Source organism: Trachypithecus francoisi, unplaced genomic scaffold, assembly GCF_009764315.1.
Source record: "Trachypithecus francoisi isolate TF-2019V2 unplaced genomic scaffold, Tfra_2.0 Lachesis_group8, whole genome shotgun sequence".
Lineage (NCBI taxonomy): Eukaryota > Metazoa > Chordata > Mammalia > Primates > Cercopithecidae > Trachypithecus > Trachypithecus francoisi.
In genome coordinates this window covers 73760835-73788671 of record NW_022681473.1, presented here as the reverse complement: position 1 = coordinate 73788671, position 27837 = coordinate 73760835, and the positions used below count along the sequence as shown (strand labels likewise).

At 36.6% G+C, this 27837-nt stretch overlaps 1 protein-coding gene across 8 annotated transcripts in view; it reads left to right on the top strand.

The window, feature by feature from the left end:
* The window catches only part of DLG2 (discs large MAGUK scaffold protein 2), a 1315102-nt gene that overhangs the window by 767233 nt on the left and 520032 nt on the right, over positions 1 to 27837 (top strand). For all 8 annotated transcript variants that reach the window (XM_033207409.1, XM_033207408.1, XM_033207419.1 and 5 more), the window contains 3 exons: positions 5603 to 5739; positions 20274 to 20418; positions 22730 to 22868. In XM_033207409.1, coding sequence (XP_033063300.1) covers positions 5603 to 5739; positions 20274 to 20418; positions 22730 to 22868 — 421 coding nt within the window. The remainder of the gene's footprint in view (positions 1 to 5602; positions 5740 to 20273; positions 20419 to 22729; positions 22869 to 27837) is intronic.

Genomic DNA, 27837 nt, shown 5'->3' with positions numbered 1-27837 from the left:
GCTTAGGTTCCAGCTCCTATAGAAACTGATACTTGAACAAAGCTCTGAAAGAAGTGTATTCCACGTAGCAGAACAGCTGTAGCAAAGACCCTAAGTTGACAGTCTATGACTATGTCTGAATGGTCTAGAAATATCAAGGCTGTAGGAATACAGCTAACAAGAGAAGTGAAGAACCTCTTTGAGAACTACAAACCATTGCTCAAGGAAATCAGAGATGACACAAACAAATGGGAAAACATTCCATCGTCATGGATAGGAAGAATCAGTATCATGAAAATGGCCATACTGCCCAAAGTAATTTATATATTCAATGCTATTCCCATCAAACTATCATTCACATTCTTCACAAAATTAGAATAAACTGTTTTAAAATTCTTATGGAACCAAAAAAGAACCTGAATAGCCAAGACAATCCTAAGCAAAAAGAACAAAGCTGAAGGCATCCATAGCTAGCCATATGCAGAAAATTGAAGCTGGACCCCTTCCTTATACCTTGTACAAAAATTAACTCAAGATGAATTTAAGACATAAGTATAAAAGCCAAAACTGTAATAAACCTAGAAGAAAATCTAAGAAATACCATTCAGAACATAGGCACAGGCAAGAGTTGATAACGAAAATGCCAAAAGTAATTGCAACGAAAGCAAAAATTGACAAACAGGATCTAATTAAAGAGCTTCTGCACAGCAAAACAAACTATCATCAGAGTTCCAGTCAACCTACAGAATGGAAGAAACATTTTATAATCTAGTCATCTGACAAAGGTCTAATATCTAGAGTCTACAAGGAGCTTAAACAAATTTACAAGAAAAAAAAGACAACACCATTAAAAAGCGCGTAAAGAACATAAACACACTTCTCAAAAGAAGACACCCATGCTGCCAACAAACATGAAAAAAGACTCAACATCACTAATCATTAGAGAAATGCAAATCAAGACCACGATGAGATATCATCTCACACCAGTGAGATAGCTATTATTAAAAAGTCAAAAACAAAAACAAACAAACAAAAAAAACAGATACTGGTGAGGTTGTGGAGAAAAAGGAATGTTTTCACACTGTTGATGGGAGTATAAATTCGTTCAACTATTGTGGAAGAGAGTGTGGCAATTCCTCAAAACCTAGAGGAAAAAAATTCAACCTACCAATCCCATCACTGGGTATATATCCAAAGGAATATAAATCATTCTATTATAAAGATAAATACACATGTATTTTCGTTGCAACACTATTCCTAATAGCAAAGACATGGAATCAGCCTAAATGCCAATCAATGATAGACTGGATATAGAAAATGTGGTTCATATATACCATGGAATACTATGTAGCCATAAAAAGGAATGAGATCATGTCCTGTATAAGGACATGAATGGAGCTGGAAGCCATTATCCTCAGCAAACTAACACAGGAACAGAAAACCAAACACCACATGTTCTCACTTGTAAGTGGGAGCTGAATGATGAGAACACATGGACACATGGGGGAAATAACACACACTGGGGCTTGTCAGGGGGAGGGAAGCGGGAAGGGAGAGCATCAGGAAGAGGAGCTAATGGATGCTGGGCTTAATATCACATTGATGGGTTGATCTTTGCAGCAAACTACCATGGCACACACTTACCAATGTGACAAATCTGGACATATTGCACACGTACCCCAGAACTTAAAATAAAAGTTAAAGGGGAAAAAAAAAAAAAAAGAAATATCAATGATGTAAGTATGTTTTGAATGGAATGAAGGAGGGAAAAATTAGCTACTGAAGGGAAGAGATGTGAAATTAGTAACAGGGATGGGGGACAGGGGCATTAGTCATGGCATGCCTTAGCCTGTCTAGGTCTTATAAGGTAGACAGCCTGCCCCTGCTTTAACAGAGTCTATGCAAGAAACACCCAGGTAATTTGTGTTTGGTCTTATTGCTCAGTGGTCCTAGCCCACATTTGTCTTCATAGAATAGCTATCCAAAAATTAATTGCATTATTTGGGCTTAGAACATTGCTTCAGACATGTTTCAACTACATTCACCCATATGAACTCACTTTTGGGTCATTATTATTATAGCGTTTCTGGTCAATGGATAAAAAACATACAGTTAGATAAAAGAAATAGATCTTTCTAGTGTTCAGTAGTGCAATAGGGTGGCTGCAGTTAATAATAATGTATTATATATTTCAAAATAACTAACAGCAGAATTAAAATGTTCCTAACTCTAAGAAATAATAAATGTTTAAGGTGATGGATATCCCAATTATCCTGATTTGATCATTACACACTGTATACTTGTATCAAATTATCATGTGTACCTTATTTACATATATTATGTATCCATAACAACTAAAAATTAAAAATGGAAAAAAATTCTTTACATTTACTTTGGCCATGCTCTATAGCAGCTGGTAATACAATGAACAGTATGTACTCAGGAGATGCTTATTGAAAGAATGGATGTGTGAATGAATCAATGAATGAGGATAGATGCAGTCTTATAGCACAGATGGATATTTCCACCTGTAAATAAACATATATTCTCAATGTAGACATAAACTACAGATTTATCTATCGTCTTGAATATTTAGAATATGGTTAATTATTAAATAAATTTTAATTGTTTTTAAACACATGCATGTTACATCAAAGTAAGGGAAATTGGAAAAATTACTAGTTGTGTACATTCAGAAACATGCTCTGGCTCTGAGAGGGACATTTACTAAAAATACTTTGCTTCACCTTGAACAGAGTCACTAGTTAAAAAGAAGTACATAGGCCGGGCGCGGTGGCTCAAGCCTGTAATCCCAGCACTTTGGGAGGCCGAGACGGGAGGATCACGAGGTCAGGAGATCGAGACCATCCTGGCTAACAGGGTGAAACCCCGTCTCTACTAAAAATACAAAAACTAGCCGGGCGAGGTGGCGGGCGCCTGTAGTCCCAGCTACTCGGGAGGCTGAGGCAGGAGAATGGCGTAAACCCGGGAGGCGGAGCTTGCAGTGAGCTGAGATCCGGCCACTGCACTCCAGTCGGGCGACAGAGCGAGACTCCGCCTCAAAAAAAAAAAAAAATAAAAAAAAAAAATAAAAAGAAGTACATAGGCCGGGCGCGGTGGCTCAAGCCTGTAATCCCAGCACTTTGGGAGGCCGAGACGGGCGGATCACGAGGTCAGGAGATCGAGACCATCCTGGCTAACACGGTGAAACCCCGTCTCTACTAAAAATACAAAAACTAGCCGGGCGAGGTGGCGGGCGCCTGTAGTCCCAGCTACTCGGGAGGCTGAGGCAGGAGAATGGCGTAAACCCGGGAGGCGGAGCTTGCAGTGAGCTGAGATCCGGCCACTGCACTCCAGTCCGGGCGACAGAGCGAGACTCCGCCTCAAAAAAAAAAAAAATAAAAATAAAAAATAAAAAGAAGTACATAAACCTAATCTGAAGAAAAAATGTTACTCAATTTTTATCTATCTATCTATCTATCTACCTACCTACCTACCTATCTATAGTATCCATAGTGATTTCATTGTCTTTGCGCAGTATTCAACTTCAAATGTCAACTACATACTTGCTGTCTTTGTTGGACTTAACCGTCTTTATGGTGCTAATTTATTTCTGTAGCTCTTCTGTAGCTAAGACCGTGGCATTTACTGCTGGCATCATGGATGTAAACTGGAGTCTCTGAATTTGTTTTAACCTTCTCCTTTCAGAGTTTGGAATAACCTCTGTACTTTTATAAATGTGGTAGATTGATCTTAGTATGTGGCTAAGAAACTTTTGTAAATATATTTTTTTAGACTTCCCTATATTCATATATAATAAAGTAACAGTTTTGGGAAACATGAGCTGATATGTATTTTAAATTTTATAGGAAAAGCCAATATGGGGTATTTTACTCTTTGGTTATAATTTGCTTAATAAACAAATTGTAAATCTGAGGCAAACAAATATATTCATGGTTCCATGGGGTGGCAAAGCATCAATAAAAATAATTACCCACATCACAAGGAAATTAGATAACACTTGCTTTAATTGCCCTATCAATTTAAATCAATTTTGCATTTATTTTTAACAACTATTATGGTTAATTTAACAATCTTTGCATTTCAAATATAATTCCAGAGATGTTGCTTTATAATTTACTATGCCATCATTTTCCAATTAACTATTTTTGCTGTCTTAAGGGCATATAACTTTACCCAATATTTATTCAATAAAAGTATAGTGAAGTAGAGTTAATTTTTTAAGTATTTTTTATAATTGTTTTTATAAAATGTCAGATATTTTAATGATAGCTTTATTATTTTACTAGATGTGTGGTTTTTTTTAAAAAAGTCTTAAGCCAAGTAAGCTATAGAAATTATGTCTTTAGTCAAAAGACCTTTGATCAATATCTATCTTCTTGAGTAATTTGCATGTTAATTATCTTATGATTGTAAAATGCAATGAAAATGTATGCGGCAAGTATGGTACTGAATGAGCATTCAAACATATTCTGAAACGGATTTTTAAAATCCTTGTACCTGGCCAGGTGCGGTGGCTCACGCCTGTAATCCCAGCACTTTGGGAGGCGGAGGCGACCAGATCACGAGGTTAGGAGATCGAGACCATCCTGGCTAACACGGTGAAACCCCGTCTCTACTAAAAATACAAAAAAAAGTAGCCAGGCGTGGTGGTGTTCGCCTGTTGTCCCAGCTGCTGGGGAGGCTGAGGCAGGAGAATGGCGTGAACCCTGGAGGCGGAGCTTGCAGTGAGCCGAGATTGCGCCACTGCACTCCAGCCTGGGCAACAGAGCAAGACTGTCTCAAAAAATAAATTAATTTATTTATTAATCAATTTTTTAGCATTCTTTTTATTCTTTATTTTCTAATAGAATATTTTTAAAGAAGTTTTTTTATTTTTTAGACTGTATACTGGAATAATTCACTTTTTTGTGTGACTAGCCTCATAATCAATCAGTTAATAACAATAAATGCTAGAAAATATAAAATATGACAAGGTGGCAAGAGAAGAAAACATGAAAAGCAAGCATCTAGCTTCTTTTTCTTATCTTCTCTCTGAAATTATTATATATATTTAAACAGTGTAACTTATTCATGGTTCTTGTCTCAGAATTTGTGCAATTTTTGAACAATTCTATTTTTCATCTTGAAATATCAAGAGTATCCAGGTCTCTGCCCAAATGATTGGTAGTACTTCTGTTCTCTATGCTAGAGTAACAACAGCAATGAAGATGAGCCCATAGACCAACAATGAGCAGGACTAAATTTGTCTTTTTCCTGGCTCACCTAGGACTCCTCCACATCCTTCACCTGATTCCTGCTCTAACCAGTTACCCCTATAAACAGGATAGCTGAGGAAAGCGGTTAGGAATACAGTCTGGAAATAGAACAAAACTACTTACATGGGGTTGACTTCAAAATCTGCCTCATTTGCATTAATCAACAACCCTTCAAATGTTTAAATAACAAACTAGATTGAAATACAATTTTTAGTGTTATTTATTGCTGTTACAATAAGTTGAAGATTCATTTTTAAAAACTGTTAAAATGTGGCTAACTGCATTTTCTAAAAACAACTACAACAACAAAACAAGGCTTTCCATTTTCTGTTCCTTTCTTATAGGTTTAGGCTTCAGTATTGCAGGAGGTGTGGGGAACCAACACATTCCTGGAGACAACAGCATTTATGTAACTAAAATTATAGATGGAGGAGCTGCACAAAAAGATGGAAGGTTGCAAGTAGGAGATAGACTACTGATGGTGAGTGTGACTCCAGCAAAACTGTGTGTGTATTTATAAAGCTCTTGTTTTCCAGTGTAAGACTGTCTTTGTTCAGGCTGCCATCACAAAATACCACAGGGTGGGTGACTTAAAATGGCAGAAATTTATTTTCTCACAATTCTGGAGACTACATAGTCCAAGGTTCCAACCAATTAGGTTTTTGGTGAGGGCTCTCTTCCTGACTTGCAGGTGGCCACCTTCTCACTGTGTCCTCACATGGCCTTCCCTAGGTATTTGTGCAGAGAGAGTTCTCTCTCTCTTTCTCTTCTTATAAGACCACCTCTTATAAGGCCCAGTCCTATTGGATTCCAGCACCATCTTTAACTCATTTAACCTTAATTATCTCCTATAGAACCTATCCTCAAATAGTCATGGGGGGGTTAGGGCTTCAGCATATGAATTTGTGAGGGGTCTACAATTTAGACCTTGGACAAAAATTGAAAAGAAGAGACAGCAGATTTATGAGTAAGAGATCTCAAAAGTATATGTACAATGTATCTATTTTGTTGACATTTTCAAAACAAATTTAAATTTTCATTAATTTTCTTAGATACACATGGCATCGAGATTATCTGTTGTCCTTCCAATATAATGAGTCTCCTATTAGGGAGAGCAACTGCTATTTATAGACTGCTGGAGAGGTAGGGTTTGCATAACAACAGAAACAGCACCTGGCTTACTGATAAGCGTATATCCATGATCCTTTGTGCAACCAGAATAGACACAGCACCTGACTTCCAAGAATTTATAATCTGAGTTCTGCTACATGTGTAAATGGATCTCTTCCTTTCCTCCCCCTTAGGGTTATAGCTATTTCATTTGCCAGCTTCTCACATGCTTCAGGAGTCCTAGGCAGTGATTGACATTGACACACAGCCAGTCTTTCTGAACCATGGAGTTATACGATAACCTAAAGCAAAATTAAGGCAATTATAAGCAACAAAGCATTTGGGACTGTGTTAATAAAACTGCCTTATGTCCATTTACTGTTGTATGCCAAAATCTACAGGATAATAATCGAATATTGAAAATTAATAGTAGGTAGCTCTCAAGTAAGATTAGCGTATCTGTCTAGTCACATGTCTACCCTTGTAAAACAGGACTTCTAATCTATGTCTGCAAGGAGCCATTATCTCCAACAATTTTGTGAGAAGTCTCTGGGGAGGATCAGCCCCCAATCTCAGCAGCAGATTAATTTTTATGACCTGTGCAAGTTTTGGAGTTGAACCTCCAAATTTTATATTTATTGTGCCTACTTCCCTCGGCTTTAGAGAGCTATGTTTAATCCCAGTGGTCTAATTTCATAGTTGCCAATGACCTTTGTGTTCAATAAGCTTTGTGTTAGATAAGATCTTTGTAATAATCTTGTTAGCTAACATTGACCTGGCATTTACTAAGTTCCATGTTCTTTTATAAAGGGCTTTTTTGTAATGTAACGTATTTCTAACAGCAACACATTTTATATAAGCAAAAAAGAACTGAGATGTAGACAGGTTTTCTGACTTGCCCATGATCATATGTTTAATAATGGACAAAACTGGGTTTCAAATTGAGGCAATCTGGCTAGGACCACTCATTACCACCAAGCTATACTGCCTCTTGTGCAACATGTTTTCAGTAGTTTCCTTAAATTTGTCATTCAGTTCTTTCCTTTCTTCCTTTATTCATTATTGTCATTCATTAATTACTTTCTTAACAAGTATGTGCTGTCCACCTACTGTGTCCCAGGCAGTAGCCCCTATTCAGGAAGGAACTCTGTCATGAGAAAACTGGATGGGCAAAAAATATACCATTAATGACTTCAGTCAAAGTTAAATTTAAGAGTTTTGGGCTGCTTTACCACCTGAAGCCACTACCACTTTCATTCTCAAGAAATTCTGAATTTTGTTTTGTTCGTTTGCTTGTTTGTTTTTGATGTAAAAGTTTGTTCTTATGATATTGTTCTATCTTCTGGACAAGTAAGGTTGTTATTAGGGTACAAGACCTGAACAACTTCTCTCTGGAATATAAACTTTATTGCTTGAAATGTTGTCTTGGGAATAGAATAAATTGTGATAACCATATTCTACATAGTGCTACATAGAAAAATGAAGAGGACCATTTCATTCTCAAGTAATGACTGTCTTAGATAGTTACTGGTTTGACCTTTGACTCATCGTTCCATAAGAGTTTGATTGTAGGCAGATCTTCTGGTATTTTTTCATTTACTGCTATTGTACAATCATGGTAAATGCTATGTGCTTATTTCTTGAAGTTCTGTTTAGGTTTTTTTGTTTGTTTGTTTTATTTCCAAATTAAAAAAAAAAAAACTTGCTCCAAATAATTCTGTCAAAGGATTTTCCAGGCACTACACTATTTTTTATTACCATTTTGTTGATATTCATTGTAGATACAATGATTTCAAAAATAGCTGTGACATAATCCTAAACTGTTTTGAGTTTTAAAGCATAGTTTTGTTTTGTTTTTTTAAAGAACCTTCAACAGTAATAGGTCTCTCCTCTCTTATGTAAGGAAGACATAATTAGTACTTCCAAGTTGAAACTGGAAATGAAAGAAAATGATTCATTTTATACTTTGCAAGCAAAATAACCCTGAAAAGGAGAATAAAGACAAAATCACTGAAGCCACCCTACAAAAACAATTATCTTGCTTCAACCCAAAAATATTTATTAATGCTCTCTTTCTGTCATTCCTTTCCACCTCCTCTTCCCTTTACTACCCTACATTCATATTCTTTGTATCTTCCCCCTCTTCTACTCTCCTCCCACAAAGGAAGTACAAATGATTTAGATTCTATGATGTACCAGCTGTACCATACGCTGCATATTTTTCTCTAAATATGCTATTCTTTCTAAAGCAATTTGCACCACTTCCTTCTGTCACTTCTTAGGAAAAATTCCACCATATATTATTCACTCGGAGTTCTGTAAGTAAACTGGTCTAAAATAAAACTCCATTAATTTCTTTAGATTTTCATGGCTGAATACTCACAATTCAGGAAGTCTCCTAGCAACTGCCCTCTACTGAGAGCACAGTCATTTTTTAAAGAGTTAGTAATAACAATAACTCTTCTAGTTTCTCAAGCAAAATAGCTATAATGTTGGGCACCACCTGAATCATACCATCTATATTGGGTACTTTTTCTCCCTGAAATTCTTATATCTCCGAATTTAACATATCTATCTTAAAGGCCATCTTTTATCAACTCTTGCTTGGTACATCAGAAAAGCAAGCATGTGAAGCAGTCTCTGACCTCCCATAGAACCCCCTTTAAGGGTGTAATACCTCCCAAAAGCTATTTATTAGGTAATAAGTATCATTAAAATGTTTTCCTTAAAATTCTGTTAAAATATATTTTTCTATGTATGTCCCCCTTTATTCATAGCTCTGTCCCTTGAAAACAAGAAGGTGAAGACTAATTCCTCTTCCACATATGTTTGAAAGAGCTATGTCTTTCCACTTTTCCACTTCTTAGTTTTTTAGGATGCTTTAGACCTTTTCTCTCCCTTCCAGTAAATTTTATCACACATTCATTTATCTTCTGTAAATAGATTACACTTATTACAAAATTTCTTTAGATTCCTTACAATCTTATTTCCCACTTTAAAAATTCCACGTAATAGTATAGCATCTGACCTTTGCAAATATTCTACTTTAAGAAACAGTTATTCTGTCTGTCACCTTTGCAATAAGCCTCTTGGTATTTTAAATAAGATGACTATAATGTCAGACCACTCTGATGTTTGATGGGTCAACCCAAATACATGGTATATGTTCTTTTTAGCAAAACTATATTTTTGAAAATTTCCTTGGCTACTTAGAATTTATTGTTCTCTAGAATTTGTTTTGTTTTTTAAATGGTAAAGTGAGAGTGACATCAGATTTTGTGGATTGTACCAGTGGTTTAGTTTTGTCGTCTCAGACAAAATAGATTCTCTTGGCCTTGAAATTCAGTGGTAGTCAGAGTTTAACAGCATAACAGATTTTTAAATTATTTCATATATTTTCACATATTGGCTTTATTAAGCCCTTCCAAGGTGATATATGTAGCCCAATATATTAGAAAAGTGTTAACTTCTTCCCCCTTTTCAACATAAACCAGAAATGTTGAATCTAGGATAATTCGATTGTCTTCTCTGCAGGGATAGCATTAGTTATTAGTTGTTAAAGCCCCTCGGCACATTGTAATTTAAGGTTTAAAATCTTAGCCTCTTCTTTCCATAAACCCTGCTTGACATTTAAAGAAAAAAATTGTCAGTGAGAGAACTTTTATACCTTTTACAGAGAATTAGTTCTTGTGTTTTCTTTCCTTAAAGGGAAGTAGTAAGTGACAGGAAAAGTAACAGAGACATTGAAGTCAAGTGGAAAGACCTTGGACTCAGATGAGAAAGCTGGATTTCAGTCACAGGCACCTAGCACTGATTTTACCTAATCTGTCTTGGGCAAGTCACATCCATCTTTGGTCTTCTATTTTGGCCTCTATACCATAGTAGCATTATATTAGATTGGTATTTCCAAAAGTATGCTTTAAAATATTGTTCTCTTTTCTGTGTCACATGAATAGACTCTGTGACCAAATACATTTGCTAAATTCTGCAACTTGTATCCCAATCCTCTTGTAGATTCTCAATGGATTTTAGCATATTAAAAATTCTATGAAGTCCTGCCATCAAGTAAGCGATTTGATTTTGATTAACATATCTGTTTTATCATGGAATCTTCTTCTTAGAGTAATACTTAACAAAACACCTAAAACTAGTGTTTAGTGGAATATACTCGGGATGTGCTATGTGTGAGCATCTCTTATTTTTATTTGAAAATAAGTATCCTAAAGTAAAGACATCAAATACTTTTAGGAAATATGAGTAGAAACAATACAAGTTTCTGAATGAGTATTAGTTGTGATGACTGAAATTATTGCTGTTTTTGGTAAATTTACAAAATTGCCTGATTTCATCCAAGTATCAATAAGAAAATCAAATTGAAGACATTGCGAATATGTAGAAATTATCTGAATAATGAATGGGATGTTAAAGCACATTCATTGGTTATACCAATCTTAGATATCTTAGAACCAAGACCTGTAACTCTCTGAGCATGTCTCTTTCCTACCAACAACACATTGCTTTCATCTTGAAAAGATCTTTTGCCTACAACACCTCATTTATTCTTTTTTTTTTTTTTTTTTTTTTTTTTGAGACAGAGTCTTGCTCTGTCACCCAGGCTGGAGTGCAGTGGCCAGATCTCAGCTCACTGCATGCTCTGCCTCCCAGGTTTACGCCCTTCTCCTGCCTCAGCCTCCCAAGTAGCTGGGACTACAGGCGCCCGCCACCTCACCTGGCTAGTTTTTTGTATTTTTTAGTAGAGACGGGGTTTCACCGTGTTAGCCAGGATAGTCTCGATCTCCTGACCTCGTGATCCGCCCGTCTCGGCCTCCCAAAGTGCTGGGATTACAGGCTTGAGCCACCGCGCCCGGCCCACCTCATTTATTCTTAACCACCATCTTTGAGAGGTAGTTAGGACAGTCATTACTGTTATTCTTATTTTTCAGAAGAGAAAGTTAGAACTCAGAGATGACAAAGGGATTTCCAACATGACATAACTAGTAAATTGTAAAATTGGATTCATACATAGATTGTGATGTCCTAAAGTTAAATTCCTTTCACTGGTTTTGTCAACATCTCTGATTCTTGATTTTGGCTTATATGTTTGAATCTCAAGGTAAGCTCTTGAACACTGTGAATACCCAATCCTCAGTCAGCCCTGAATAATCAAATCAGGATTTCTGGGGTAGGGACCATGCTTCATTTTATTTCTTTTGTTTAGGTTTCCCAAATGATTTTAATGTGCAGCTAGATTAAGAACCACCATCCTACCTTGATCTAACCACACCCTAACCCATTCTGCTGCTACCACTGCATCTCCTAAGGACAACTTTGGTGGTAGTGCTCATTCTATCAAGCCAGTAGAGTATAATTTAGCAATTTCCTGCAATTGGCTAAAGAAAATTTAGAACAGTTCACTCTCAAAATTCTGTCCCCTGAGGTTAGACTCACTTCTGAAACAGCGAGATAAAACCTGGACAACTGTTTCTTGAACTCTCTTCTAATTTATCTCAAATGTAATAAGTTATAATACAATGTAATTGCAATGACATATTTTATTTAAGGGTTAGAACCTCCTATGGCATTCTTTTTTATTTTGCTTATACTCAGTGTAATAGCCCTCTTTATAGAATTTGCTCTATAAGTATCATATGTTGCTGTCATTTTAAAATTATCTTAATAGCACACTCCATCAGTAAAACACAAGAGGTTGCCACTAATATATTTCTCTCCTCTAAATTACATATATATCACTATGCTAATATATTGTTCACATTTTAAAACATATGAAAATGGAAAAAGAAATATAAATATCAATGTGATTAATATTAATAGAAATGTGAATGTTTTCCTCTTGTACCCAGTGGATTGCCCTAGGGTTCATATCATACTGTCCATTTTGGTGACCTCTGCTAGAGAAGAAATTTGAGTAAATCAAAATAACCATTCTTGCTTTCCCTCTCTCTTTATATGGAGTAAAAGGTTAAGAAATGAATTAATGATTAATGAAGGAAGAATAAAATCACAGTGATGGAGCTTTTACTGTGTACCTTATAAACTAATATGATCTGGTGCTAACATTCTGTACCAGCTTTTCATCCTCATATCCTGTGCCTGGAACAGAGCAAGTATCCAATAAATGTGTATTGTTGCTTGAATGACCTTCATTCTTATTGCTTTCCTCTCTGACTCAACACAAATATAAAATAGAATGCAACACAAATGCTTCATTCTTTCTATAAAATAGGGAATTTTGATTGCTTTTCCTTTGGTGTTCTGCAATAATTTTTTTAAAACTTAGCTTACTACTTCAACACTTATTAAGTGCCAAGTATTTATATTGCATCAGCTAGGGGAATAGAGATGAATATGATCTAATCAGTTGCCCTTGAGAAGGTCATTCTTGGAGGTGGGAAGTGGCACTATAGGAATAACTGTTTCACAATGTGGGGAGTGATGATTTCCACATAAAGAGCCCTGAACAGTAGTAAGATCAACAAAGCATGATGTCTGATTATGGCTGTTTGATTTCTATTTGTATGCTACTTTATATCATACAGAGTCTTTTCAACTTCATGGTATCATTCTTTTCTCATAAACACAAATCAACAAATAAATAAGTATAATTCCCATTTTACATGGAAGAAAATGAATTCTTAGTAAATATGTTAACTGACTTAAATTCATGAAACTAGGAAATAAACCAGATCCGATCTGATTCTACATTCGAAATTACTCTCACTGTATCAAGTTGCCTTCGTTTCTAGAAACAGCAAGATTTAACATGTGACTATTATTTCTAGTAAATTTAAGTCTATTCACTGGGCTTGAGAAATTAACTTTCTTTTTTCCCATTCTGATTTTCATTACTCATGAGAAGATGCTAGGTGTGTCCCATAATGAGACCACTGTACTTAGCTTCTGTTCTTTCTTAAAGTTTTTGTTCTTTCTCATTTAGAGTTAATTTGGCTCTAACTATAGCATACATAATTCATTTCTGAAAAGATGAAAAACAAGAAAATATTGATTATCCAAAGACAATCATTACTAACATGCCTTTTATTTATTAATAGTTATTATTTTGAATACCTTTTATTATAATAGTTAATTTCAGAGTACTATGGAGATTTTAATCCTTGGTTTATGCATATTTATGTTCATAGTATTGGCATTACTACATTGGATTGGTCTGCTTTGTAATTTATCTTACAACCTAATGATCAGCCACTTTGTTTCCTTTTTAAAAGTCAACTTTAGAATTTTCTTACCAATGATTCTGGAGTTCCACATTTCCTTGTACTATGTCTTAGGTAACCTTAATGTCTGTAATCACCTCCCAGTTCATCCCACCATACTGATATTCCTGCAAGAACATGGAAAGGTCAGTATCTCTCCATCTCTATATTGCCCATTCCTCTTTATTATATTCTCATGCCCCCACACCTCCCACCTTAGTATTATCACATTTATGTTTGCTTACACACATTCAAATTCCCACAAAACTTGCCATGCCTCCTTGCAAGTCTCTTGGCACCTCTTTCTTCAGCTGGTTTGCCTTCCTTTGTCTGCATCATGTTCAAATTCAGTGCTCCCTCTTCTGTTTGAGAGAATGAGTCGTATCACCTCCAGCCTCTCTTTCTTGGCTTCAGTCCACTTTCCTATTAGCAAACACACAGCCAGGCTGCACATATGTCCCCCTCTGTGTGTTGCACCCCACAGAGAGCACTTCAATCAAACTCACATGATTTTTTTCCTTGAAACCAGGCCAGTTGCTCAGTGTTCACCATTATAGGCAGCTACTTGATGCAAATGAAAAAAAAAGAATAAAAAAAACAATGACAAACAATGACAAGAGCAACTAGCCAATCAGTGTAATGTCCCTTCTCACTGCACACAATCGGCTCCAGCTGTAGGCCCTTTATCTTGAGAGTTCATAGGATAATGCACACACATAATTAACCCAAACAAACTCACTTTTGTGGAAAACATTTTGAAGACTTCAGCACAAAAGAGCACTTTTTGGTCCAAATCCGGTACTATTCTGAATTTTTAAAAAGACCACACAGAAGCTTCATCAGCAGCACCCTAATTAAACTCATCAGTTCACAGATGTTTATAAGAAAATGATCAGCGAAAATTTTCACCAAGAAATCCTGTTTACAGATGATGACAATAGTATTAGTGATAAGAGCTAACATCAAAAAATGTATTGTGCCTGTCACTTTATATAGGCCAACACATTTAAATCAATAGTCTTTTGAAGCAGTAACTGCTATCATTCCTGTTTTACAGATGTCAAAACTAAAGCTTACAAGGTTAAACAAGTCTCCCCATATCACACAGCTAGGAAGCACCAGGGTCCAGGTTTCAGTATGCATGACTCAAAAGCATGTGCTTTTAATCACTACATTCTGTTGCCAATATCATAATACCACCTGTTCTGTGACTGAAATCTATGTAAATTTTTCAGTATTTCAGTCACCAAATAGAAACTGAGTGAACTACCACTATTTTAAACTACTATTATTATTCTCCCCAATATCCTCTTGCCCCATTTCTCACCACTACCTTTCCCTCAACTTCTGCTTTATGGTCTAAATATTTTCCTAGTGGTCAGAAGACTCTGTTAGCAAAGTCACTCTATGAAAATGCTGTTGAAGGAAATATTTTCCTAGTGGTCAGAAGACTCTGTTAGCAAAGTCACTCTATGAAAATGCTGTTGAAGGAAATATTTTCTGGATCATTTCACTGCCCACCTTAAAAATGGCAAAATGTGCAATTTAATAAGCATTGACCACATTTCTCTTTCACTGATAATCTAATGAGCTGTGTACTTTCTGTACTCTGGGGAGAGAGAAAATAAGCCCTTGTCAGAAACAGAGCTTTGGTCTGTTATAAGTGTCACTTATAATCTAATCCAGTTAGTTTCTAGCCTTTGGTTTTTGTTTTTAATTATTATTGACTTCTCATTTCCCCTGTGTTATGGCACCAGATGCTGTTTCTTTTCTGTTCTCTCAGTAGAGATGTTTCTGTGGGCCACAGTCACCGTATTAAAAGCTGCCTTAGGCAATCTTTTTTGTTTTTTTTTTTTTGTTTGTTTGTTTTTAGAGGAAACAACCACTTTCATATACATTTTAAACTGTAGACCATCACAAGTAAATGTTCATCATCGGCCAGGTACGGTGGCTCACGCCTGTAATCCCAGCACTTTGGGAGGCCGAGGTGGGTGGATCACCTGAGGTCAGGAGTTTGAGACCAGCCTGGCCAACATGGTGAAACTCTGTCTCTACTAAAAATACAAAATTAGGTGTGGGAGTGGTGGCTCATGCCTGTAATCCCAGCTACTCAGGAGGCTGAGGCAGGAGAATTGCTTGAACCCGGGAGGCAGAGGTTGTAGTGACTGTGCCATTGCACTCCAGCTTGGGCAATAAGAGCAAAACTCCATCTCAAAAAAATAAAAAGAATAAAAAATAAGTCATTATCTAGGCACAAGTGGTAACTGCCCTAAAATAAGTGATTAATCAAATGTGTAAGAAGGTTTTAAAGAGACAGTGAGATCAGTGAGATATATTAAGCTGCTTTCCATTTTACTTATTTATTTTTTGACTGGTCAGTGTATTAAGATGATGCAATATACTATAACCACTGGATTAAGTGGGAAATGTAATGATTCCTCAAGCTTTTATAATATTTTGGAATTTATTCTACTTTTACATGTAAACTCGAAAAGAAACCTTGTTCTCCTAAAGGGAGAAAGAACAGATAATATGAGCCCTAGCTTTTAACAAATCAACATACAAATGTAATCTCATTTTCATCTCTCTTTTTTTTTTTTTTTTTTTTTTTTTTTTTTTTTTTGAGACGGAGTCTCGCTTTGTCGCCCAGGCTGGAGTGCAGTGGCACGATCTCGGCTCACTGCCAGCTCCGCCTCCCGGGTTCATGCCATTCTCCTGCCTCAGCCTCCGAGTAGCTGGGACTACAGGCGTGCACCACCACGCCCGGCTAATTTTTTTGTATTTTTAGTAGAGACGGGGTTTCACCGTGTTAGCCAGGATGGTCTCGATCTCCTGACCTCGTGATCCGCCCGCCTCGGCCTCCCAAAGTGCTGGGATTACAGGCGTGAGCCACCGCGCCCGGCCATTTTCATCTCTTAAGGAGGCTTCTGATCCAACTGATGGCTTTGACAACTGGAGGTAGTGTGACCTCTTTGTTGCAAGTTAATCTCTTTAAACAACAGTTTTTCTCATCCGTAAAATTTCCCTGATTAATAGTGTCTACCTCCTGGAGCTATTCTGATGATAAGTTATATGATTCATTTCAAAATATATGATATAGTACTCCTAAAATATATGACATGTAGGTATTAAATAAACATTAGTTCTTATTATTATCATTTTGTTATTTCTGTATTATTAAGGGCTGCCATTATCAACTGTGTTCTCCATACCTGAAGTTCCTCTACATTCTCCCTCTCTGCATGAGTCTATTCTTCCATCCATTCATTCCACAAACAATTGTGTATTATTAGAATGTGGGTTTCATGAAAGCAAGGACCTTGTCTATCTGGAAGAAGTAGTAAAACTGAGTGGTTAACAGTATGGTTTCTGGAGCCAAACTATCTAGCTTTCAATTCTGCCTCTGACACTTACCAGATCAATGACTTGGGGAAAGTTTCTTAACCTCTTGGAAACATACTTTTCTCATCTATAAAATAAGGTAATTATAATAGCTGCCTCATAAGTTATTGTGAAGGTTTGATTGTGTTAATATATGTAAAATACTTTGAAATAGTGTGCCTGGCATGTAATATGGGCTATATAAGTGTTTGCTATGATTATTGATTATCATTTATATTATTTACCATATAAATATCTCTATTATCTGGCACAGAGCCCAACAAATAACAGGTATGCAGGAAACATTTGATCAGTGAATAAACAAATGCCAGACACTGAAATGAAAAAAGAAATAAGGGAATGTCTCTTATCTAGAAGAGAAATGTGAGAGGTGCTGGAGAAGCTTATGGCTTAATGGAGAACTCACAGTCAGCATTCAAACACATCAGTCAGGTTCATTTCTCTCCAGTTCCACAGTCCCTGACCTGGGCTACATCACCAAGGATTAACTAGCACATGGAACTTATATAGCAACATGGAGCAAAATAATAAAGATTATGAATAGTAATGCTGCGAAATATGGTATAGCTAAAGTGCTAGATAGTATAGATAATATGTACTATAGGAATTCAGTCCAATGCTTCTGGCACATTTAATTTTACATTATGCCATTGGAAAGTAATTAAACAATTTTGTCATTAAGGAAATAGTAGCCACATAAATCCAAACTTATATGGTCAACTAATTTTTGACAAAGTAAATACAAGAACATGATGAAGAAAGGCTAGTCTTTTCAATGAATGATACTGGGAAAATGGAATCTCCACATGCAAAAGAATGAAATTGGACTCTAATGCCATATACAAAAATCAGTTCAATTTGGCTGAAAGACCTAAATGTAAAATCTAAAAGCATAAAATTTCTAGAAAAGAACATAAGGGAACAGTTTCCTTGACCTTGGCATTGGCAGTGTTGTTTTGGATATCACATTAAAAGCTCAGGCTACAAAAGCAAAAATAAATAGGACTACATTAACCTCAAAATCTTCTGCAAAGCAAAGGAAACAACAAAATGAAACAAAATGAGGGAAAAATCAGAAACCATGTATCTGATGATAGGTTAATAACCAAAATTTATAAAGAACTGATACAACTCAATAGTAGAAAAACAATTAACAGAATTTTAAAAATGAACAAAGGACATGAATAGTTATTTCTCCAAAGAAGATACAAAAATGTCCAACAGGTATACAAAAAGGTGCCTAATAACACTAATCATCAAGGAAATGCAAATCTAAACTGCCATGAGATATCACTTCACAGCTGTTAGGATGGCTGTTATCAAAAAGATGAGAATAACAACTGTTGGTGAGGATGTGGAGAAAAAGGAGCACTTGTACACTATTGACTGGGATGTAGACTGGTATAGCCATTACGGAAAGCAGTATGCAGGCTCCTAAATAAATTAAAAATAGATTTACCGTGTGACCCAGCAATCTCTGGTCTTGTTGTATACCCAAAGAAGATGAAATCACCACCTTGTAAAGATATCTGCACTCCCATGTTCAATGCAGCATTATTTACAATAGCCAAGATATGACAACGACCTACATGTCTGTCAGTGGATGAAAGGATAAAGAAAATGTGGTATATATGCACAATGAAATATTCAGCCTTAAAAAATGGGAGATCCTGCCATTTACCACAATATGGATAGACTTGGAGGACATTACGCTAAATGAAGTAAGCCAGAACAGAAGGAACAATATTGCGTGATCTCTCTTATATGTGGAATCTTAAAAAATAAGAGTCAAATATACAGATATAGAGGATAAAACAGTGGTTGCAGGGGGAGGTGGGAAAGGGGGAGATATAGGTGAAAGGATAAAAAGTAGCAGTTATGTAGGATGAACAAGTCTAGAGGTCTAATGTGCAACATAAAGACTATAGTTAATAAAATTGTATAAAATTGTATTATATTAGGAATTCTGTGCAATAAGTAGATTTTAGCTGCTCTTGTCATACAAAATTGTAACTGTGATGATAGATATGTTAATTTGCTTCCCTATAGTAACCATTTTATTATCTATATATGTGGCATAACGTCATGCTGTGAACCTGAAATATACACAATAAATTTTTTTTAATAGTAGCCAGAGAAGAATAACCAAGGTATTTGAAATACTTGGTGAATTAATGTTTATTCTAATTTCCTCAAAGTTTAAGTCTTTTTAGAGAGATAATCTTAAAATCATTTCAGCGAAGTGGTGCAGAGACCCACTGTAATGGCACTGCCATGAAGTCAGAATTGGATTTGTATCACAGGCTTTTCCGTGCAATAGAAAGAGGCATTTCTGTTAACGCAATGACAGTAGGGTACCCTTGAACTTGCTCACCTGAAAAGACCTGTGTTCCAAATAGACTCATATTAAATGACATTCTGATGAGAATGATTTGAAAGTAAAAAAAATCAAGGTTTGGCAAAGCTATAGGGAAATGAGGGCTCTCATACAGTGCTGGTATGAGGGCAAATTGGTTCATCTTTCCAGAGGGAAAGAGGTACTTTCACACTAGATATCAAAAGCCCTGATAATGTTCATATAGTTTGGTCCAGTAGTTTCACTTGTATGGGTAAATCTATATCAAAGAAATGATCAGAGTTCTGCACAAATATAGAAAAAGAATTATTAGAACATTATTTATAGTTGTAAAAAATTAGGAGCAAACTAAGCATGCACTAGTAAGAGACTTGTTAGATCATTATACTGCAGTCATGCAACATAATGCTCAGCAGAAAACAAAAGTCATGTTGTTAAACTACATTGCTGTTGCAAACAATTAGTCCCTCTAGTTTTAAAAAGCACGTTCCAAAACAATGTGTATAATAAAGTCAAAATTGTTTAAGGAAATATATCTAAGTAGGGAGATTATGAATGATTTTTATTTTCTTCTTTTTTTAAGTTTTCTTCCACGAATATGTGTTACTTTTGTATCATAGAAATTATAGCATAACAAAAAAGGCCTTTGACTCCTTATTTTCCTTTCCACAAATACTATTCTGAATTCCATTATAGTATATCACTTCCTCATTTAAAAAAGACAGAAGCAACTTTCTTTTATAGCATCAATGATTGTACTTATCTGCTTTGACTAATGCATTTAATTCATCTGTTCTGTCAAAGATACCAGACAGTAATTATCACAATTTATAATTCCAGGAATCTTCTTGCCTGAATATTTTTCTTCTGCTGCATAGATTTAACTCTATTGTTGATTTTTTTTCCCCTTTTCAGGTAAACAACTACAGTTTAGAAGAAGTAACACATGAAGAGGCAGTAGCAATACTGAAGAACACATCAGAGGTAGTTTATTTAAAAGTTGGCAAACCCACTACCATTTATATGACTGATCCTTATGGTCCACCTGATATTACTCACTGTAAGTACCATTGTCATCTTCAAATAGCATACCAGACTTGCACAACTGGAATTCTATAAAACTATTGACAAAGTGTTCTGCTTGTACCTTCCCTCTTGGTTAACTTCTGGAAATACTTCAGAGGGAGTATCCTAAGCTCCGCTCCTATGTTGCCTTGCAGGCCCTTACCTACTGTTTGAAGGTGGGATATCCTAACGAGTTGGCATGCCCACCGTTATGGAAAGGCTTAATATTGAGGACAGTGTGATTATAGTAGTCTATGGGCAACACATTTTGAAAGGCTATTTCTCAAGCTCCTAAAGCATGATCACTGTCACGCCATCATATTCTTTCTTCCAACTTCATATCTCTGTAGTAGTAGACTAGAAAAGAGAGACTGGCAAATAGACCAGAGGTAGCTCTATGATTCTTCCTGAAAAAGGGGATCTTGCAATTGAATGGTGAAATCAAGATCGTCAATCACCATCATCATAGCTTTTACTTTACTTAAATTTGTTATATTGGCAAGAAAGCTGGAAAAAATTATCAATCACTATGGCAATAGAGGTGAGCTGGAAGTGAGACTTCTGGGGCAACAACTAACAACTAATGAGACACTATGCTGGAGTCCTCAAAAAGTCCACTGTAGCCTAAGCCTCATGTGTTCTCCTCTTCTTAATAGGTCAACATGAATCTTAACTAAGTTTCTGTCTTTGAAGACTAGATTTAGAAGCAATTTACTTTGTTATGTAAATGTAAGGGACATTTGTGTCAACAGTAGTAAGCTTGCTCATTCTGAAATGTTGAAAGTCCATTTGTGAGACTGGAAACTTGGAACGTCTTCAGAACTGGCCATTAATTAGTACTATGGTCTCAAGCAAATTGTTTAACTTATCTCAGATTTACATGTTTCTCTTGAGAGAAATGTTAAGTGTTGAATAATTTTGTTTCCGGCCCATTGCATTAGCTATTGCTTTTCTTAATGATGATTCTGAAACAACTTACCTCCAAAATACGTATGTTTTCAAGCCGGCAGTAAATTGAGATCAGTCTTACCTTAGAATATGAAAGAGTTTTAGCTTTCAGAGCTTTTCAAAGTGGACAAATGTTGCAAAATCAGCCCTGATAGTCTGTGAGCCACTTCATAGAGGGCATATAAGGTTAATGCCAAAGAGACAAAAGGGAGAAAACCAAACTACCTAATAAACCTAAGAAATATGTACTGAGTAATTTCAGTATGTACAAGACACATTCTAAGGTAATATGTATGATACAGAGGAGATAGAATCATGGCCTTCAAAGAGCTTTGCTGGGAGGAAGGCTAACTCAGATATATAAATAGAAGCAATATTTGGCAGAATAAGAGGTATGTATATGCCATGGGAGAGGTAAATATAAATGTTAAATGTTATTTGGGAACTCAAAGAAAAGAGATATATCATTTGTCTTTGGAACATGAGAAAAATCTTTTTGCATAGGATGGCATTTCAGTTGCATCTTCAGAATAAGATTTCAACATCTGAGATGGGTTAGGTATGAGACACAAATTATGGGTAGATGGTACAGATGTCAGGAAGTACAGGCTATTGTTGAGGACAATAGGATATGTGTTGGGGGGATATTAAAAGTGATTGATCTTGCAAGAATGGCAAAGAGGTGAGTTTATACTATATTAAATATATAACAACAACGGAGAACATTTAAGTAAAAGAATAGTGTGGTCAAGCTGAATTTCAGGAAGGTTTACCTCATCTCAACATATAAAATGGATTTGAGGAGAGAGAAAGAAGCAAGAGACCCAGTTAGGAGGTGTTTTCAGTCACCTAAAAGGGAGAAACATTAGGAAGGAGGAATAAAAAGGAAAGGCCAGAGTTCTTGGCCTTTGTGGGATGGGAATAGAGTATATTTTGGGAGAAAGTCTCATAAGAGAATCTGCTCCTTAGGAGGCTTTTGTTCTCAATGATTGGACATTAATTATGTGAAAACAATGTGAGCTCTGCAATTAGAAAGCTAACATTTTATTTCAATAGAAAATTAATCATTGTTCTGAAAATATGTGTGCTGGATCTCTTCTCCTGTTCTTCTCTTCTCCAAATTATACTAACTGGCATTACAGACTTAACTATTATTAAGTCTTTCCTATCCTAAAGGTTACCATGTGCTTGTATATATTAAATGCAAATAAACTGCAACTCCTCCCTCTTGGAGGACAAGAAAATCCTTGGCATGCAGCAAAGCCTTTCTGTTTTTAATACATTTTTCTGAAGTATAGCATGACACATTGAATCACCCACATAACAGGTTTCTTTTCTCTTTTTCCCCCACCTCTTAGCTTATTCTCCACCAATGGAAAACCATCTACTCTCTGGCAACAATGGCACTTTAGAATATAAAACCTCCCTGCCACCCATCTCTCCAGGAAGGTACTCACCAATTCCAAAGCACATGCTTGTTGACGACGACTACACCAGGTCAGATATGCCTGTTGGTTAATTGAATTTGCTCTTATTACCAGAAATAAATCACATTTGCCTAACATGTCAGGTGTTGTTTTGGATGCTAACTAAAGCTTCTGGGTTCCATTCAACCTTATTGTAGTTTTGCCTCAAGTGCATTGTGTGTCATTGTCCTCTGATAAGCAGCAAAGTCACAAAATACTTGTGAATAAATAGTAAGATACACTTATACATCACTTTGCTATTTATTAAGACTTTCTATATCTGATCTCATTTAAGCTTTGCAGCCATACTGTAAGATAAGTATTAATACTTGAGAAGAGAAGATAGTGCTGAGGTTCAAAAGGAAGGAAGTAGCATGCCAATATTATATATTTGGTTACTGGAATTCAATGGGTAAATTAATAATAAAGAAATGTAAATGTAAAAACTTTTTTCTTTAGCTGGTCATTATATTTGGCAAAAGAATACAAAGATGATTAAGGAACAAAAATTTCCCCCAAACTCCCTCCAGAGTGACCTGTCCTGGGGTACCCAAGGTGACAACCTGGCATAAACCTTTCATAACTTCTTCATGTTCTTACAAACATATACAAATGTATTTTCAGATATACGTGGAGCCTGACATTATTTTTATGAAATAAGTTTATATTTTATACATTGTTCCACAACTTTTCTCTATAAATAATCGTTTTATCAAAATTGAGATTATATGTACATGTGTATGCTTAATTTCTATATGTGTTTATATGTAAAGAATGATAGATGGATTATTTTGGTTTTTTACCCTGTCTGTCTAACTGAAGTCATTTGTCAGTCTTTCAAAAAGTAGAGACTTTCTGCCAGTTAGCTTTCCTCACTGGTATATGTGCATGCTTTGATATTTCCATTCTTCGTATATCTTTTTAAATGATTAAGCATTTTCCATTTATTTTGCAAGATCAGGTTTGCCGAAGTAGCTCTTTATATCTTTAGCCAAGGAATGGAATGTTTGGATGCTGATAATGTGCATCCGTGGTGTAAATCAAGTACACGCTTCTTCCTGTGCTGAAATGTCTGATCTCTATGCTCTTAATTAAAATGAGGGCTGCAGCAAAGATAACCCTCGTGGCTCTCTAAGGAATTCTGTAAATACAGGCACCTTTATCCACCAGAGTGATGATCTCTTTGCTCTCATCCTATTACTAATATTTGATATGATTTTAACTTAAAAATGTCATTTTGTGTTACTAGGCCCTATGGAGCCTAGTGAATTAACATTTATTCAAGCCCCTTCATAATCCAGACCCTTGCTAGCTGTTTTTATACACTATCCATTTAATCCTCCCAAAAGCACACAGAAAAAGGCTTTCACCTCCATTTTAGAGATGTAGAACATGAAGTTAAAAGAGGTTATGGAACTTGCTTATGGTCACATAGCTTTTATTAATAAGTAGAAAAACTGAGTGCCCTAACAGCTTTCAAATCCTAAGAGAAAACATTTTAATTTTCTAAAATTAAAAATGAAAACCAAGTCATATAAAACTATGTTCATCATAGAAATAGGTGGCTAGAAAGGGACCTCAGAGTTTTGATGAGCTCTAAAAACAACTAGACCATAGTTGAAACCTACCTCTACAACTGACTAACTGTGTGACCAGGGGCAAGTCATTTAACCTCTGCAAGCTTCAGTTTTCTCATCTGTACAAGGGAATAGGAAGTGAGCCTATCTCAATAGGTTGTTGTAATGATTAAGTCACCTAATGAATGCAAAGAACTTAGAACAGTGTCTGGCACTTTATAAGTACTCAATGAATGTTATCTATTTACAGTAACTATACTTACTATAATCTTAATCCGCTTGAGATGTCAATGAAATATTTTTACAGTACACACGAGATATGTCTCAATATCTTAGATCCTGCCCCTGCCTCCTCCCCTGTTCCCCTAGAAGAGAGTCTCACTAATATTTCCCTACAAAATCAGAATGGTTGGTGCCTGGCAAACTGTTAAAGTAAATTATATTAGTTCACACACATAAACATACAAATACACACCCCTCCATCACTCTCTTACCACTGTTGGTGTTCTCTCATAGGTGCTCCCTACTGTAGGCATTGCCATGGGTCTCAGAGGTATTTGCTCAGAGGCAGATTCACTTTCTCATTCATAAATATTAATTGAGTACTTCCTATAAAACACTGGGCACTGCACTAGAGATGCACAATTGAATAAGAAAGAGCATCTAACAACTATCCAATTGGGGCAAAAATATGTGTAAATCAATGGATTCCCCAATGCCTATTCCCTAATTTATGCAGAACCCCTCCATGAAGTTTTCCACAAAGCCTAATTTATTAATTTTTTTCAAAATCTTGAGATTATATATTTGGTCATCAAAATGCCCTTTCTTTTGTAAAAGAATTGTGGCAATTATTTATTATGCTTTTACTTAGAAGATAAAAATTGGCAACTTTTTGTTCGTCTTAATTGTTAAAATGTTAAATATCTGTAAAATTCCAAAGTATGAGACTACTAGTAGAAGCAAACAAGCAAAACTAGGGTCAGTTCTCTAAAGTGCCCTTATGTAGCACTAGCAGAGTTCCCTAACACCACAAGAGACACTTAGGAAATATTGCTAAATGAATATGAGTTTTACATGAATGCCATAGGACTAACCTATGGCATCAAAGAAAGTTTTAAAGAGGAAATGAGAGAGAGCGTGCCTAAGATGGCCAAATACGGACAGCTCCAGCCTCCGGCTCCCAGCGTGAGTGACACAGAAGATGGGTGATTTCTGCATTTTCAACTGAGGTACTGGGTTCATCTCACTGGGGAGTGCCAGACAATCAGTGCTGGTCAGCTGGTGCAGCCTGACCAGCGAGAGCTGAAGCAGGGCGAGGCATTGCCTCACCTGGGAAGTGCAAGGGGGAAGGGAATCCCTTTTCCTAGCCAAGGGAAACTGAGACACACAACACCTGGAAAATCGGGTAACTCCCACCCTAATACTGCGCTTTACCAAGGGTCTTAGCAAACGGCACACCAGTAGATTATATCCCACACCTGGCCCAGAGGGTCCCACACCCATGGAGCCTCCCTCATTGCTAGCACAGCAGTCTGAGATCTAACTGCAAGGCAGCAGCGAGGCTGGGGGAGGGGCGCCCACCATCACTGAGGCTTAAGTGGGTAAACAAAGTCGCCAGGAAGCTCGAATTGGGTGGATCCCACTGCAGCTCAAGGAGGCCAGCCTGCCTCTGTAGACTCCTCCTCTGGAGACAGGGCATAGCTAAACAAAAAGCAGCAGAAACCTCAGCAGAGGTAAATGCCCCTGCCTGATAGCTTTGAAGAGAGCAGTGGATCTCCCAGCACAGAGGTTGAGATCTGAGAACAGACAGACTGCCTGCTCAAGTGGGTCCCTGACCCCTGAGTAGCCTAACTGGGAGACATCCCCCACTATGTGCAGACTGACACCTCACACCTCATACAGTGGGGTACACCCCTGAGACAAAGCTTCCAGAGCAAAAATCAGACAGCAGCAATATTGTTCAGCAATATTCTATCTTCTGCAGCCTCCACTGCTGATACCCAGGGAAACAAGGTCTAGAGTGGACCTGAAGCAAACTTGAGCAGACCTACAGCTGAGGGTCCTGACTGTTAGAAGGAAAACTAACAAACAGGAAGGATACCCACACCAAAACCCCATCAGTATATCACCATCATCAAAGACCAAAGGCAGATAAAACCACAAAGATGAGGAAAAAGCAGAGCAGAAAAGCTGTAAATTCAAAAAATCAGAGTGCATCTCCCCCTCCAAAGGAATGCAGCTCATCGCCAGCAACGGAACAAAGCTGGATGGAGAACGACTTTGACAAGCTGAGAGAAGAAGGCTTCAGTTAACCAAACTTCTCAGAGCTAAAAGAGGAACTACGTAACCAGTGCAAAGAAACTAAAAACCTTGAAAAAAGAATTGATGAATGGATAACTAGAATAATCAATACAGAGAAGACCATAAAAGAACTGATAGAGATGAAAACCAAGACACAAGAAATATGTGACAAATGCACAAGCTTCAGTAACCAACTCAATCAACTGGAAGAAAATCAGTGATTGAAGATCAAATAAATGAAATGAAGCGAGAAGAGAAGTGTGGCCAAAAAAAGAGTAAAAAGAAATGAACAAAGCCTCCAAGAAGTATGGGATTATGTGAAAAGACCAAATCTATGTCTGATTGGTGTGCCTGAAAGTGACGGGGAAAATGGAACAAAGTTGTAAAACACTCTACAGGCTATCATCCAGGAGAACTTCCCCAACCTAGTAAGGCATGCCAACATCCAAATTCAGGAAATTCAGAGAATGCCACAAAGATACTCCTGAAGAAGAGCAATGCCAAGACACATAATTGTCAGATTCACCAAAGTTGAAATTAAGGAAAAAATCTTAAGGGCAGCCAGAGAGAAAGGTCGGGTTACACACAAACGGAAGCCCATTAGACTAACAGCAGATCTCTTGGCAGAAACTCTACAAGCCAGGAGAGAGTGGGGGCCAATATTCAACATTCTTAAAGAAAAGAATTTTAAACCCAGAATTTCATACCCAGCCAAACTAAGTTTCGTAAGTGAAGGAGAAATAAAATCCTTTACAGACAAGCAAATGCTGAGAGATTTTGTCACCACCAGGCCTGCCCTACAAGAGATACTGAAGGAAGCACTAAACATGGAAAGGAACAACAGGTACCAGCCATTGCAAAAACATGTCAAAATATAAAGTCCATCAATGCTAGGAAGAAACTGCATCAACTAGCGAGCAAAATAACCAGCTAATATCATAATGACAGGATCAAGTTCACACATAACAATATTAACCTTAAATGTAAATGGACTAAATGGTCCAATTAAAAGACACAGACTGGCAAACTGGATAAAGAGTCAAGACCCATCAGTCTGCTGTATTCAGGAGACCCATCTCACATGCAGAGACACACATAGACTCAAAATAAACGGATAGA